The 16,512-nt window shown below is 55.8% G+C and overlaps 1 protein-coding gene across 3 annotated transcripts in view; it reads left to right on the top strand.

Moving 5' to 3' along the window:
* Positions 1 to 16,512, top strand: part of MCPH1 (microcephalin 1) — a 106,643-nt gene that overhangs the window by 6,964 nt on the left and 83,167 nt on the right. For 2 of the 3 annotated variants that reach the window (XM_079779009.1, XM_079779010.1), the window contains exons 4-11: positions 2,410 to 2,497; positions 3,562 to 3,676; positions 4,793 to 4,936; positions 5,371 to 5,460; positions 6,172 to 7,110; positions 10,232 to 10,338; positions 11,630 to 11,667; positions 12,812 to 12,974. In XM_079779009.1, coding sequence (XP_079635135.1) covers positions 2,410 to 2,497; positions 3,562 to 3,676; positions 4,793 to 4,936; positions 5,371 to 5,460; positions 6,172 to 7,110; positions 10,232 to 10,338; positions 11,630 to 11,667; positions 12,812 to 12,974 — 1,684 coding nt within the window. The remainder of the gene's footprint in view (positions 1 to 2,409; positions 2,498 to 3,561; positions 3,677 to 4,792; positions 4,937 to 5,370; positions 5,461 to 6,171; positions 7,111 to 10,231; positions 10,339 to 11,629; positions 11,668 to 12,811; positions 12,975 to 16,512) is intronic. The other variant, XM_079779011.1, reaches the window with a different exon arrangement.

The following is a 16,512-nucleotide window of genomic DNA, read 5'->3' as shown; positions in this document are numbered from 1 at the left end:
CTGCCCCCTCGCCCCGCTCCCCCCTGCTGCTGCTCGGCTCCTTCTCCCTGTCACAGTGGAAGGGATCTCTGCCCCGTCTGTAGGAGGCCCCTGGGCCACTCTGGTCCCTTTTTGGCTGTTAGATCCTGCTCTGCTCTGTCTTGTCACCCACCTGTCCGGTCACCGTGGGCTGTGGTCTTTCTGTTCCCATGTAAAGTGCATCCACGTGTTTGTCCTGTTTGTGCTGTGCTTCCACGGAGGCCTCTGAGCACCTGGCTCATCGTAGGTGCCCGGTGATCACTGGTGGGCGTGGAGACGCTGCCTGCATGACACGGCTTTCTGTGGGTTACAGTCCAGGGGGGCTTCTGGGCTTCGGGGGCTCGCATGCTGTGTGCAGTGGATGCCGTCAGATTATCTCCTGGAGAAGTGCCTGTTCCCTGCTTTCCCAGCAGTGAAGGCGCCTGTCCCACAGCCTTCTTCACACCACACCCTCACACCATATCCTCACACCGCACCCTCACACCACGTCCTCACACTGCACCCTCACATGGCGTCCATACACCGCATCCTCACACCACACCCTCACACCGCGCCCTCACACCACATCCTCACACCGCGCCCTCACCCCGTGCCCTCACACCGCGCCCTCACACCACATCCTCACACCGCCCCCTCACACCACATCCTCATACCGCACCCTCACCCTGCGCCCTCACCCTGCGCCCCCTCACACCACATCCTCATACTGCACCCTCACCCTGCGCCCTCACCCTGCGCCCCCTCACACCACATCCTCACACCGCGCCCTCACACCACATCCTCACACCGCCCCCTCACACCACATCCTCATACCGCACCCTCACCCTGCGCCCTCACCCTGCGCCCCCTCACACCACATCCTCATACTGCACCCTCACCCTGCGCCCTCACCCTGCGCCCCCTCACACCACATCCTCACACCGCGCCCTCACACCACATCCTCACACCGCCCCCTCACACCACATCCTCATACCGCACCCTCACCCTGCGCCCTCACCCTGCGCCCCCTCACACCACATCCTCACACCGCCCCCTCACACCACATCCTCATACCGCACCCTCACCCTGCGCCCTCACCCTGCGCCCCCTCACACCACATCCTCATACTGCACCCTCACCCTGCGCCCTCACCCTGCGCCCCCTCACACCACATCCTCATACTGCACCCTCACCCTGCGCCCTCACCCTGCGCCCCCTCACACCACATCCTCACACCGCGCCCTCACACCACATCCTCACACCGCCCCCTCACACCACATCCTCACACCGCGCCCTCACACCACATCCTCACACCGCCCCCTCACACCACATCCTCACACCGCCCCCTCACACCACATCCTCATACCGCACCCTCACCCTGCGCCCTCACCCTGCGCCCCCTCACACCACATCCTCACACCGCCCCCTCACACCACATCCTCATACTGCACCCTCACCCTGCGCCCTCACCCTGCGCCCCCTCACACCACATCCTCACACCGCGCCCTCACACCACATCCTCACCCCGCGCCCTCACACGGCGTCCTCTCGTCTTCCCCACTTTGTAGGTGAGAACATAAAGTTGGTGTCATGTGTTTCCTTAATTTTTAGTGCACTCGAACTTTCTTCACCAGAACTTAGAGGTGGCACCAAACGGACCTTTATTTCAGGTTCTGTGTCTGCTTTGTTAGGCTCCTGATTTCCTCTGGAAACGTGAGCAGTACCTAGGAAGGGTCACTAGGTGTCGCTAGAATCCCATCGTGGGTTATTTCTGGGCGTTTCCTTTATAAGAACAGACACCTGAGGTCTCAGGTTCAAGATTGTTCTTCACTGAAGTTTGCTGAGCCTGTTCCTGCGGTGAACAGCGGTGTGTTACAAGGACCGGTGCTTCTAGAACACCTGCAGCTAGACCGTTCTGCTGCAGCAAACGTTTGGTGTCGCTGTGTTAGTTAAAAACAGGCGAGCAACGCACAAACCATCTCCGGTTACGCATGAGGTCATCAGCCCCAAAGTCAGAGGCGTTCCCTGTCTCAGCACAGGTTTGTGGAGGAGACAGGCCTGGCGTCCACAGAATCAGGGTCAGCCAGGTGAAAGGTCACGATGCTGATCAGGTGATGTTCGCTGGAGGGCGGGTGCCGGCCAGGCCCTGGGAGCCACAGCCTGTGGGGTGTGGACACCGTGTGAGAACCCAGCTCTTGTGCCGTCTGCAGAGTGGGGGTCCTGCCACCCCCTGCTCGGCGGTGCCTCCCCTTCCGCAGCCCGGCTGTGCGACAGGGTCTGAGAGAAACACACAGAACAGAGAACTGGCTCTGTAGGAAAGATACGCTTTCTGCCCTCCGTGGGCATCCTCCGTTACACTGACACGTGTGCGTCTAGCACAGATGCTCACAGAGGACTTGTCTCCTCGCGCAGGTGCAGGACGGCTGGGGCGCACGTTGACGAGGCCCTGTTCCCTGCGGCGAACACCCACGAACACCTGCCCTGCCTCGTTAAAAAAAAGGTAAGTATCTGACCCCAGTGTGGACAGTTACTCATTTATTCGTTCTTTTACTTTATTCCTGGAAAGGAAAGCTTTTAGCAGCGGAGTCAGGCGCTGCCTTCAGTGTCGCTGTTGATGCTGCCGCTGTCGCAGCGTCCTTAGTGGGTGAGCGGTGATTTTGCCCTCTGGGTGCTTTGAGGGGATCTGTAAGAAACGGGGACTGTTGTCGGCCAAGAGAAAACCAAGTCGCCAGGAGGCCAGTGCAGTCCGGCGCCCTGTGGCCTCGGCCGAGGAGTGTGGGTCCAGAGTCAGATGCCTTCGTTCAGTGCGGCTGGAAACTTCCAGCTCCAGCGCAGAGCCCGGGAAGCAGCGGGTATTCTGACAGGAGAGCTGTGCCGGGGACGCCGCTCCCGGGCTTCGTAGGCCCAGGTTTCCTGATTCTGTCACCGTGTGTATGTGTAGTTAGACTTTCTGGTTTTTACTGGCTGAATGGGGTTACTGTGATTTAAAGATAAGATTAAATAATGTTTTTTTCCTTTGGCAGTTAAAAAATAATTGCTTTTGTGTTTTACTACTATGTCATTGTGTTTGTCATAATGTAATGAGAGTAGCAAAAATAAGAAGAAAGACTATTTTCATGGAAACTACGAATGCTGGGATACTGAAAATGCCTCAGAGGCAGAGCTCCTGGGACAGCCAGCCCTAGTTACGTATTGTTGTGTTTTTTAAATCCTCACCTGAGGATATGGTTATCGGCTTCTTAGAGAGTAGGGGAGAGGGAGGACCACAAACATTGATGTGAGAGAGAGACTCCGTGGATTGCCTCAGCCCACACCTGGGTGTGTGCCCGACCGGAACTGAGCCTGGGCCCTTCGGTGCACGGGATGACGCTCCAACCAACTGAGCCGCGCGGCCAGGGCCCTTAGATATTTTACAATCGTACAAACTCACATGTAGTGCAAAAATGCCTTCTTAGGGTTTTATTACTGTGATTAGAGATACCCAGAATGGACACGAGCAGGTCCCTTTCCTGGCCTGCACAAAGGCTGCACTGAGAGTTCATGTCTGTGTTCTTTTTCGCACAGCATAGATGTATGCAGCCCAAAGATTTTACTCCTAAAACACCAGAAAATGATAAGAGACTTCAAAAGAAATTTGAGAAAATGGCTAATGAGCTACAAAGGCAAAAAACAACATTAGGTAAGCAAAGAAATATGGCACCCTCCTTTGTGTCTGTGCTTGCACACCGAGGGGGCCTGCAGCGGCTGTAGCCCAGGAAGAGAAAACGGAATAAAGTCGCCTGCGACGTGATCGTGGCCATCGCAGGGCCACGCCGCTGAGCCCATCGATCCAGACAGCTTCTGTTCATTGAGCTGTAACTGGCGTCAAACAGGATGTTGGTTCCAGGTGGACGGCCTGGTGGATCGGTATCGTACGCCTCGTGAACCTCCACCAGGAGTGCTTTGGAGATGTGCTCAGCAAGTTTCAAATATTCCGTCCCCTACGCCTGCTGCCACCAATCTGTGCTCTGTATCAGGGAGTTCAGGGGTTGGTTGTTTTGTTTGTTTTGTTTTTTTAAGATTCCACATATTAGTGATTTCATACAGAATCTGTCTTACTTTGTCTGACTTACTTCACTTAGCATAATGCCCTCCAGGTCCAATCCGTGTTGTCTCAAATGGCAAGATTCCGTTCTGTTTTATGGCTGTGTAATACTCCATTGTATACATAAGCACCACATTTTCTTTATCCATTCATTCACTGATGGATATTTAGATTATTCCCATATCTTGACCATTATCAACAATACTGCATTTAACATGGGGTGCAGACAGCTTTCATTTTCTTTGGTTACCTCCCTGGATGTGACATTCCTGGGACATATGGCAGTTGTATTTTTAAATTTAAAAAAAAACATTTTTACTGATTTCAGAGAGGAAGAGAGATAGAAATGTCAATAATGAGAGAGAATCATTGATCGGCTGCCTCCTGCACACCCCACATGGGGTATCTAGCCCGCAACCCTGGCATGTGCCCTGATGGGGAATCCAACTATGACCTCCTGGTTCATAGTTCGACGCTCAACCACTGAGCCATGCCGGCTGGGGACCTCTGCCCATTTATTTCACTAGATATATTCTTTTAATGATTTGGACAAATACTTTGTAATGTCATGAAACTCTGAAGTACTTTCTGTGTTTTGGGTATTTCTCTCTGCCTGGGTCACCTGTCCTCTGAATTCAGTGTTTCAGACCAATCTGCACATCATGGGCACAAACAAGCGATTTCCGTAACTGTGGCTTTTCCTTGTTTCAGATAACGATGTGCCTGTCCTCTTATTTGAGTCCGGCGGTGCCTTGATGTACAGCCCCACGGCGACGGCACACAGAGGTCGGCTCAGTGCCATGGAGCAGAGGCTGCAGGAGATGAAGGAGAAGCGGGCAAACCTGTCCCCAACCTGTAAGCGCTCATGTTGGGTGAAATGAACGCTGTCTGGGTAAATTGTGGTGGGAAGCGTTTGTGGTTTTTTTTCTTTATCTAGATATTTTAGTTAAAGTTACCCGATTCTAACAGATTTTAATCTATCTCAGGGTAGACTTTAAATTTTCTTCCAGAAATTCCTTATGCTTCATTAATATAAGGTGTTCCCCCAAAATGTATACACAGACATTTTTTAATAGCTCGATTGATGTTTCTTTCTTTTCAGATTTAACCCATTGGAATTAATAATTATTCAAAGTTTGTATACATGTTTTTGGAACACCTGTATTTTAGGCATGTATTGGGTGTATAGTTAGTATTCTCCAGGGTTAAGAGCAGAATGTGTAGGCTTTCTGCTGGCTGCATCTGAAAAAATAACAAAATTATATCTAATGTTTTGATTATGTTTCCAGCTTCCCAGATGATTGAAAAGTCTTATGATAACCCAGTTCACACCTCATGTGAAGCGTCTTTGAATATTTCACATGACACTTTATGTTCAGGTAAATCATTTCCTTTGATATTTTAGCTTTAAGAATATTATGTTTTCTCTTATTTGGAATTTTATTTGATGAGAAGACTAGTTAAAACTAGAATTCCTGAATTCACCCTGAAATTAGGAATTGTAATAAGCACATTACTTGTTTTTGGTTCCTGTGGTTTTTCTCTTAGGCATTTTCTTTCTTGGCACAGAATCAATTGCTTATTAAAAAAAGCAATTACATCCCTAACCGGTTTGGCTCAGTGGATAGAGCATCGGCCTAAGGACTCAAGGGTCCCAGGTTCGATTCCGGTCAAGGGCATGTACCTTGGTTGCAGGCACATACCCAGTGGGGAGTGTGCAGGAGGCAGCTGATCAATGTTTCTTCTCTCTCATCGATGTTTCTAACTCTCTATCCCTCTCCCTTCCTCTCTGTAAAAAGTCAATAAAAATACATTTTTTTAAAAAAAAGCAATTACAATCTCGCGTGAACTAACCACTTGCAGTTCAAGTGTACAGTACAGAGAACAGCAGGAGCTGCAGGAGGCTCCGCAGCCTGTGCAGTGGGTGCAGGGAGCGTGTGATTGCGTGGGTCACGCCACACCTACCTGGCATCACCAGCAGGCTGGGGGGCTCCTGACCTGAGGACAGTGCTGGGAAGGTGTCGCTGTGAGAGACCTCGTGTGCCCGCGGGGATCAAGACCTTCCTTAAAGTGACTCTCCTGTTTTCCAGAGGACTCCTTGGCTGGCGGCCTGCAGTCACCTTTTGATGATCCTTGTGGAGACTCGGGGCATGGGGACCAGGAGAGGAGATTGGGAGGACCCGCTGATGACACTGTAAGCCGTGTGTGTGCTTCGTCACCCGCATTGGAAACGAGCAGCGTTCGCTCACCAGCGTCTCCCAGGTACCTCGGCCGGCTAGCGCCTCCGACGTCTGAGCACCATCGTGCGGAGGAGGACGCGGGTTGGCAGAGGGACCCTGCAGGCGCGGCGGCCACCCCTGACCAGCAGCCGTCGGTAACTAAAGGCCACCATCTGGGACACGCACCCAGGAGCTCCTCGGCAAAGAGAAAGCGCCCATCGGAGCATGCCCACTCGCCCCCGGAGGGGCGGCTGAAGAAGCCCAAGTGCGGCCGGAAGTCTGCCGTGCGGCTGTTCCCCTCTTCCGGGGGTCAGGCCCCTGCCAGCCCTGCCTTGGCGACTCCTGCCGGGGACACGTCCTCCTATGAGGATTACTTCTCACCTGACAACCTCCGGGAGAGGAGCATGGAGACTCTCCCTCCAGGGCTGCAGTCACCTCCCGGCCCCGCCCACCCCCCCTGCAGAGCCGGGCTTTCCAGGTGGGAGCGAGCCAGCATCCTGGGCATGTCCGACTTCTCCTGCCTGGGCAAGGGCCCCAGCGCAGTGCCCGCTACCAGTGCCACTGCCCAGCCCAGCCCCGGGCTTCGTGCACCTGCAGGCGGGGGGTCCTACACACCTTCCCTGAGGAACACAGCTGCTGCCGAGGACGCTCCGGGGCGCAGCCCCCCTGAGGATGCTCAGAGGGGAGACGGGGGCTCTGAGGGACGCCACGGGGCTGTCACCCCCGGTGGTAAGGAAAACGGGGACTCGGCGGACGTGAGGCGCCTGCGGGAAGAGGACGCCACCTCTGGACGGTTGAGTTCCCCTGAAGGTGAATCTCAGTGAGGAGCTAGGTTTTGTAGGCGCTGGGATGTGGAGGATCCAAGGAGAACGGGAAGGCGTAGCCAGAGGATGTAGAGGGGACGACTCCACGTGTCTGTCACAGGAATATGTCATGGTGTACCCATCTTGACGTTTATCAGAACTTTTTCATAATTAAAAGTATCTTTTTTCTTTTTAATGTTAGAGAATGTGGGCTTGATACTTTGCAATGGTTAACTCTTTAGGGATCCTGGCTCACCTCCCTATGGAATGTCTAGGTCCCACCTGCTGCTATGGACCTGTTTCTCTCACCCTTACCTTCTCGGGTGGAGAGAGAGCCCCCCTCGGAGGCAGGAGGGGCGCTGTCCTGTGTCGGCAGCTGCTGTGCAGGCCACTCAGGTTGTGGTCGCAGTTCCCAGCGGTGGGGCTGTCGCCTCGGAGGGAAGGAAGTGCTGCCGGCCCGATTCTGTCAGGAAAGGGAAGGGGTGAAAGTGCGTGGACTTACGTGGTCAGTGTTTGTTCGGAGAAGCTTTGGGCATTGTTTGCTGTAAAGAGATAGGTAATGTGTTCCTTGGTCAGAAGTTCATTGCACCAGGCCTTGTTGACTTGTATATATTTTGCTTTAAATAGGTTACATATCACTCAAGCAGATTATTCCACTCTGTAACTTAGTGTGGCCATGTTAGCGAACTCGGGCATGGTAGCAACTACAGCAAAGCGCAGAATCAGAACACTGCGCTTTCTGACTGAGCAGAACTGGGTGTCAGCCATCAGAGTGCGAGACCTTGAAATCCCACCGTCATGACCAACGGCTGGCTGCTTGTTTCACTAAGACCAAGTGCATTCTTCACCCTTTCCTGTTCCTCAGATGCTGCTAACCACCCTTTCCAAGATGGAAAGTTTTGGGGTTGAAATAATCGTAGATGTATTGTATATCTTTTCCTTGGAGATAAATGAACTCCCCAAAATCTTCTCACAAAAAGGATTTTGTATGTTTTTAATTTTTATGTCTTAGTGTTCTGAAAATATATAAAATTTGACAAGAAAGTGTATTTTATATTCCATTACGCTTAGTGTGTGTTTGCAAATATTTATTTTAAATGTTGTGGACTGTAAAGTGAGTTTAGAACACCAGGGCATAGACTAGTTTTGGTGGTTAAGGATATTCTTGGCTGTGTCCTGTGTATTTTTTTTTGTGTGTGTGTCCTGTGTATTTTAGAGCTTCGAGTGCTATTTGTGACACGCACATAAAAGCACATACACGCGCATGTGGGGAGCTGGTGTCAGGGTGCCGTGTGCCCTGGACCCCGTGGTGTCAGGAGAAGGGTGGTCCTTGGGGGCAGGCACAGCCTGCCCAGGACTCGCCCAGTGCCCACGCCCCGTGAGGTCGGTTAGCGCAGGCCTCTAGGAACTTCCATTCCCAGTCACCACCAGGTGTGGGCTGCCACTCAGCGGGTGCAGGCAGGGCCCTGGCGTGACACAGAGCCCTTCAGGGCCTAGGAGGCTGCGCATCGTCTGGTCTGAGTCTGAGCCTGGCTCTGTAGTGATGGAATCAAGACCTGCTGGTGTTTCAGTGGTCCTTCGTCCGCCCTGGTGTCACCTCCCCTGGGAGTGGGGACGGGGTGAGGTCAGGAAGGGAAGGCCGCGGGGGCCAGGCCTCAGGTCCTCCGGTCCTGAGAGGCCGCGGGGGCTCGCTGTGGTTTTGCAGTGCGATGAGCGGCCAGAAGCCCTTGGACATGGCCTGACCACCTGCGCCAGGCGGGGTCTCTCCCCCCGAGGCCGTGGCTGGGATGAAGGAGGCCGGGAGGGAGCTGAATAATAGGAGTGGAGTGTAAAGGCTCGCTGAGGAGACGGGGCCAGCATGGGGTTGGCTGCGTCCCCAAAGGCATCGATCGGGATGAGGGCTCGTAGGTGCTCAGGACCTGGCGTTTTTAGGGCTCGAGTTGCAAAGAACTAGTTTTAATTCAAGAAAACATTTAGCCCTCGTTCTGCACTCGTGCTCACTCGGCTGGAGCCTGCCTGTGGAAGAGGAGTGGACACTTTCTGTCAGACCCCCAAGCATTGGATCCGGCGTGAGAGCGCCCTGTGTCACTTGAAATATCTCACACAGTCAGTCCTTCTCGTGCTGCGTGGCTTGGTTTCGATGGTGCTTACGTTGTTTCTGCCTCGTATTGACTTGTCTGTCTGCGTTGTCCGCTGTTTTGTGCTCCCAGGCTGGGGCAGTGCTCTGCATCGTTGTCTCCGCAGGAGTTGCGTTTATGGGTAAGTGCGTCACCGGCCGCGTGGGCTGGCTGAGCAGCTGCAGTCTGGGCTGGGGCGGAAGTGACTGCCGGACCCTGGAGGCCAGGCAGGTGGTGGTGGTGTGAGGCCTCAGGACAGCAGCTGGTTCAGAGAGTGGGCAGCCATTCAGAGAGGACGGGTGAGAACAAGGAGACACACGAAGCCACGTGTCACCGGGTGGGGGTCTTTCTTTTCTTTTCATCCTCACCCGAGGACATTGTTTCCACTGATTTTTTTTCCGAGACAATGGAGGGAGAGAGAGAAGCATTGATGAGAGAGACACAGCAATTGGTTGCCTCCCTACTGGCAGGGGCTTGAACCTGCAACCCAGGTGTGTGCCCTTGACCGGACTGGACCCGCAGCCCCTGGGGCTGACGCTCTAACCACAGCCAGACGGGCCAGGCCTCCATGGTGTCGTCTTAGAGTGTGTCCTCACGGCGGACGCTGGTGTCGGTGCAGATGCGGAGGAAGTTTGCGGATTGGTAGCTGAGGGCGGAGGGGGCTGTCTCCAGCCCCTCGCACTCACCCAGGGCCGAGAGCTGTGTCCTCGGGAGGGCGGGCTTTGCTCGTCCTGTAAAACAGAACTGAGGTTGGAGTCGTGCGGGAGATGGAGGGTCTGTCCCCACGGGCAGGTGGACGCCTGGGCCGGTGGAGCTGCACATTGTTGCCCAGAGGCGAGTCGAGGGATTGCGTGGCACGTTGGGCGGCGTGAAGGGACGGTCCGGAGTGGACCTCAGCGCAGGAGAGGCTGCGCTGCTGTTTGCAGGCTCTGCCTCCGGGACCCGCACGCGGCTGCCTGGGCCTTCACTGCATGGAAGGTGCTAACTGACCTCCAGGCCCCTGGGTTGCAGATGTCAAGCCTGGACCGGCGAGGCAGGACGTTCCCGAAGGCGCCCGGGAAGGCTGCGAGGACCACGCCAGACCTGCGGCTGCGAAGAAGAGAGGGAGAGGCCCCAAGGTTGGTGTGTGATGGCCCGCTAACTGTCCCCATGCCGGCTCACCGGGGTGCGGCGGGGGCCCGCCGTCCACCTGTGTGAGGCGGGGGCCCTGTGAGCCCTGGGACTGGTCCCCTCAGGGCGGAGACTGCTGATGAGACAGGCCCTGTGGCTCCTGGCCGGTGCGGCTCTTGCTTGTAGAGATGCCGATGGCCGTCTCCAGCCGAGAGTGTCAGCTATGCCAGAAATTGTTCTATAATCGGAACAAACGTTCAGGGGTAGGCGGTGAGGAGCCCACACATCCTTCAGTGAAGGGTCAGGCTCGCCCTCCAGCCGTGGGCGTGTCCAGGCCCTCTGCCGGGTGCCCAGGCCTTTCTGCTCTGGGCAGGCTCTCCCGCAGGCAGGGACAGTGGCGGGAGGAGCTTGGCATTGTGTGCACATTGAAGGCCTTTTGCTCGCTCTGCTGCTTTCTCTTTTGGCAGCGAAGTGGTTTAATCAGGGTGTGTACATGGGTTAGACGTGATGCTACTGCACGCTCGGTGGGCTTAGTGAAGCACAGACGAAGCTTACGTGGGCTGGGAGACCAACATGCGTGACTTGCTTTATTGTGGCACGCCTCGCTGTGTCTGGTGCGGAGCCCACAGTGCCTCCACGGCCTGCCTTTGTGTATCTGTTAGTGAAACAAAACAAAAACTGGTCGAGAGGAAAGGCAACTTCAGAAAACCAGGTCGTCAGCCCAGTCCTACGGCCCCTGGATGGGCCTCTGGGAGCCAATCAAAGCGGGGAAGGCAGGGAGGGAGGAGGGGGGAAGCTGCCGCGGGGTGTGCGTCTCTGGCCATGACGTCTGCTTCTGCCCCTTGAGCCTGGGCCTTGTCCGTGGGAGACCTTCAAAGGTGGCTTTTAGAAGGTGCATCACAGCTCACCACAGGAAATGGACGTGTGTTAACGGCTCTGTTGAGCTCACTCACTCATGATGGACCACAAAGCTGGTCTGTCTGTCCAGAGGAGCAGCCGTGAGCCCACGCACAGTGGCCGGGGCCTCTCGCTGCCGGGGGGCGGGCATCTGGAGGGGACCTGGGTTTTCTCTGCCACCTCATGTCTGGGTTGGTGTGGGTTGGTGTGGGGGTACTGCCTCCCTTTCTGTCTTGTAGGCTGTTTGTTTTCAGGAAGACGAAGTTATTTTCCTTTGATATTTGCTGAAATGTTTATTTTTAAGCGATGTAACTTTAAAAAAACACATGTTAATGTTTATTTATGTGGGAAATGTTTTTACATTTTTGACTTTTTTTCTCCCTTCTCTTTTGAACCCTCCAGCCAGTGAGAACATTGGTCATGACAAGCATGCCCACTGAGTAAGTACTCACTGTCCCGATGGCTTCTCCTCAGCCTAGGGTTTTGGCCTTTGCTTCCTGCATGTCCTGTGACCTGGGCTTCTGCAGCCGCAGGTCTGGACTGTCTCTCAGTTGTGCTATATCGTGAACATCCGAGTTAGAAAATCCCTGGACACTTCAAAGGTGGTTAAAGACTAAGTGTGCCCTGGCCAGGGCTCTGTGGTTGGAGCATCAGCCCGGGCCTGGCAGGTCGCGTGGTGCAGGGCACATAAGTAGGTTGCGGTTCACTCCCTGGCCAGTAGGGGCGCTGGTGGCAGGCAGCCAGTCCATGTGTCTCTCCCTGTCCTTCCACTCCCTCTGAAAAATCAATGGAAAATAGCGTGGGTGAGGATTGAAAAACTAAAAGACCGAGCAGGTCCGCTGTGAAGCTGGGTGCAGAGTCGGGAGAGGGCTTGCACCTGGTGCTCTCCCTGTTGCTCAGCTGGTGCATGTATGAGCCCCCAGCCCAGGACTCGCACCTGCTCAGCAGGGGAGCCTCGCGCCCATTTCCCTGAAGCTCTGGGCAGGCTCTGGCAGGGGCTCCCTGCATGCTTGGAGCAGCGTCCACATGTGTCCTGGAGGGTGCAGAGCCGGACAGCACGCACTTCCAACGGAAATGCGGCACCACCTTTGTGACAGATCTGGAATTCCTGTTCACAGGGACACGTGTTTCTTCACATCAGCCATAGGTTTTGAGGTTTTGAGATTCTAATCGAAACCTGGGCCCTTTCCGTGAAAATCCGGCTGCAGCAGGCGTGCGAGTTCCACGCATTCGCAGGACCAGGTCCCTTCCTGCCGTACTGCCACTGAGAGAGGCAGGCCCGCCCTCCTACTGCTGGTGAGCGCACTCCCAGGCTGCACACTCCCTGGCTGCGTTCCCGCCCGTCTAGGACCTGGCGACGCCATCGCAGCCAGGCCTGCACTCAGCCCTTCACAGCGACCCTCGAGTGAGAGCTGACGTCCCGTCTCCCCCGGATTCCCAGTTATGGGCTGTAAGGAGACTGAGACGTGGCCAGCGCAGCTGAAATCGGTGCAGCAGTGCAGCTGTCCTTGCCTCTGCGATTGGCTGTGTCGCCTGATGCTCCTGGGCAGGAGACCTTGACGGTGCTGTTTTCCTCTTTGACAGAAAGCAGAGCATCGTCACCCGGGTGGTGGCCAAATTGAAAGGCTTCTCGTTGGCCCGAGAAGTGTGTGAGAGCACCACCCATGTGCTGGCCGGGCAGGCGCTGCGCACCCTCAACGTGCTGCTGGGCCTGGCACGCGGCTGCTGGATCCTCTCCTATGAGTGGGTGAGTCTGTTGAGCCCGTGTTCCCACTGAGGCCCTCCTGGGAGTGTGGGGTCTATGCTGGGCCCCGTGTTCCCACTGAGACCCTCCTGGGAGTGGGGGTCTGTGCTGGGCCCCGTGTTCCCACTGAGGCCCTCCTGGGAGTGGGGGTGTGGCTGAGCCACAGTTTCTGACCCTGACGGTGCTCCAGTGGGCTGGGTCACCGGAAATGTGGACAGGAGAGCCGTGCCCTGCACACCTTGTTTGTTGCACACCTTCCTGCAGCCATGGCTGCATCTCGGGGGGTGGGGAGGACGGGGAGGATGGGCACGGGGAGGACCCTGAGCCGCAGGAAGAAGCCCGATTGGAGCCGAAGGGAAGGGAGACTCCCTGTGCATGTTCTCACAGTTACATGCATTTTCCCGCGTCTGAGCGAGAAGTCATGTGACCTACATCGGGGGTGGTTTCAAAAGCCCCAAGAATTGGCTGATGGTTTTTGCAGATGGCTTCACTTAGGGTGAGCCACGTACAGGTGTCCCCTTAGATATGTTCCGTCTTACACACTTCACTTAGGGTGAGCCATGTACGTGTGTCCCCTTAGACATGTTCTGTCTTACACACATCACTTAGGGTGAGCCATGTACGTGTGTCCCCTTAGACATGTTCTGTCTTACACACATCTGTCTGTAACATAACTTGCCCTCATTTCTGTGAATTAAAGGCCTTTTTTTTTTTAAATCATTGTTTTCATTATTCATAGAAGTTGAAATTGTCTGTTGCCATTTCTGCTTTTACTTGCTCCTCACCCCGGTCACTCCGAAGCCTGCGGCCGGTTGGGCGAGTGGTGTTGTCCGTTCCTTGCGTGGCTCTTGCATCTGCTAAGTGTCCACCCGGCCCCTCCCCTGCGACATCTCCTGGTAGCCCTGTGCTCGCTCGGGGCTGTCGGTGCGCCCTCTGCAGAGCCACTGTGGCCTCGCTCTGCCCTGCGGTAGCTCTGGGCCGGCTCTCGGGCCTGGGAAGCAGAAGACATCAGAGCTTAGAGTCACGAGTGGGAGGGAAATGGCCTGGGACGCTCTGTCCGCATCGGTGGCGGTTGGTGGTCACTGTGCCTGATCAGATGTCAGGACTGACCCCCACGGACGGGCATGAGATGGCACCAGTAAGTCGGCTTCCATGAGTGATGCCCTGTTCTCTCTCCCGGTCACGACGTGTCCTCCTCAGTTGGTGGCTCCTCCCCTCACGTCCCAAAGGAAGAAGTCCTGCATCTATGGAGATGCCTCTGTGCCAGCCTGCTCCCCTGGTGCCTGGCGCATCCCCTCTGCCTCCCTGGGCACCTCTGCGCCCCCCAGGGTGTGGCCTGGGCCTCCCACAAGCCCTCTGCAGAAGCGGAGCAGGAGCCAGGTGCAAGGTTCGCCTGCCTGTGGGGCTCGCTGCTGAGTGAGGAAGGTGGGGCGGGGTAAAGCGTGTGGCTAATACCTGCGGGTGCCCCGCCGGGTCCCCAGGGTCTGCTGGAGGAAGCCCCGGCCCTCAGGCCTGAGGGAGTTACAGCTCCACAGCGTTGGAGGGAGAAGAGCTGCCGCCCGCACGGTGGGGGAGCTCGCCGCAGACTGGTGACGCCGAGTGGCCCAGGAGGCCGTTTCTCAGGGCCAAGGTGGCAGCGTCCACCACACCCTTGGGGAGCCCCCCTCTGTGCGGAGGACAGGCTTTCTCTGTGGTCCCCCCTTTTTCTGGGTCCCCAGTGCAGTTGGGGATTCTTAAAATATTCTTGGCGAGCAGTGTGAGCTTGCCTCCAAGACAAACACGGCCAAGAATGTTTTTATTTCAGGGCTGTGTGGTGGTCTCTGGAAATTTCTCGTAGCGTTCTAGCTGTTCTTCCAAGTTAGACGTTTGTATGTGGCCACATAGTCTATCAAATACTATGGTGATTTTATAACAAAAGCCATGTATTTGTTTTCCTTTGGGAAAGCACGCTGGCAGCCACTCCCCGCTGGCGGCCCAGAGCCCTGGGTCTCCCACTTCTGGCTGGTGGCCGGAGGTAGAGAGAGAGGACCGGCAGGCGTGGCGTTTCCGTGGGCAGCCGGCGGGCGCGGCACAGCGGGAAAGGAGGAGCCGGCCGGACCACAGGCCCCTTAGGTTGAGACACCACGTTCCGTCGTGTTGTGCTCAGGCATGGGCTCCGTGGACCCTTCGCTCCTGGGCTCCTCGCCATCCCTGGCTGGGAGTCTCCCGCGTGCTCTGCGTGGCCTCCGGGGGAGGGTGACCCGCCTCTCCTGCCCCCTGGGGTGGAGTCCGGGCCTGGGAGATGGAGCTGGGGCGGGCGTGTCAGCCTGTGTCGGGTAGGAGAGGGGGTCTGAGCCCGGTGAGTCCGGCAGGTGCGTGCTGAGTCTGTCAGTCAGTGCAGGCCTTTCCTCGGTAGGACGGGGGCCACTCTGACGTCACCGCCGACCCTTCCCACTGTCCTGCGGCGTCATGCGGCCGTCTAACCTGGGCTGTGCTGCTCTCACAAGCAAGTACTGGAAAGGCCCGCGCTCTGAGGAGCTGGAGCTGAGCCTGGGGGCGCGGGAGGAGGTGGGGGTCCCGCCCTGGCTGCTGTCACTGAGAGGAGCTCAGGGCAGAGCCGCCTGCCTGTGCTCACCTGGCCAGGGCCCAGGGGACCGGAGCCAGCACTCACCTGGGAGAGGAAACAGAAATGACTGAACATACTTGGCAATCTCAGAACCAGAGACTGGGAGGCTGGAACAGGCTGCAATCTCAGAGGGACAGTGGGATCAACCAGAGGACTGGTATGGGTGTAGGCATAACCTGTGGACACAGACAGCCGTGGGGTGGGGGCCGGGTGGGGGTGAGGTGGGCTAGAAGGGGTCAATGGGGGAAATAGGGGACATCGGTAATACTTCAACAATAAAGCTTTTTAAAAAGAGTTTTAGAATTGCTTCTGGCCTCTGAGCTAGAAATGTCCCATGCAAGCAACGTGCATCACCATAAACTACAGCCGTGTCCTTTACACGTGTGTTCCTTGTGAGAGCTCAGGACAGTCAGGTGACCTGGTGCTCATGTGAGAAAAGCGCTCGGGTAGCTCAAGTTCATGGGAAGAAGGGCAGGAACCCGAGTTGCTGCCAGCGCCTGACACTGGGCGATTGTCGCTGCGAATAATTCTGCTTGTTTCATAAAGGGATGCCCCTGCTGTTTGTCTCGGTTGCATTGGAATGAGTATGTTTATTTTTGTTTTCATTTTGATAAGGGACATAGGAGCCTGTGCTATTTATAAAGACGCTTGGCCTTCGCATGTAACTGCTGGAGAGAGGCTGGGTCACCCTGCTCCGTGCTCAGTGAGATGTAAGACGTGGCTGCCAGGGCGCCGCGAAGCTCGCCAACCCCAGAATAGCCCGTTTCAGCATCGCTGCGCGTTGCTGTTGCCATGGGCCGTGTCCGTGTGCGGCTTCCTCGCTCCTCCATCTGAGGTTTAGTGTCTGTCTGCTCACATCTCTTAAAAAGGGAAAGGGTTCCTAGCTACTTATTTTTAGGACTTTTTTGCTTATCTTCTCTGTCGTGGTCACATAGG

The sequence above is a fragment of the Cnephaeus nilssonii genome (genome assembly GCF_951640355.1).
Source record: "Cnephaeus nilssonii genome assembly, chromosome: 8".
Lineage (NCBI taxonomy): Eukaryota > Metazoa > Chordata > Mammalia > Chiroptera > Vespertilionidae > Cnephaeus > Cnephaeus nilssonii.
Note: the sequence above shows the minus strand (reverse complement) of the source record. Positions and strands in the feature narration are given on the sequence as shown.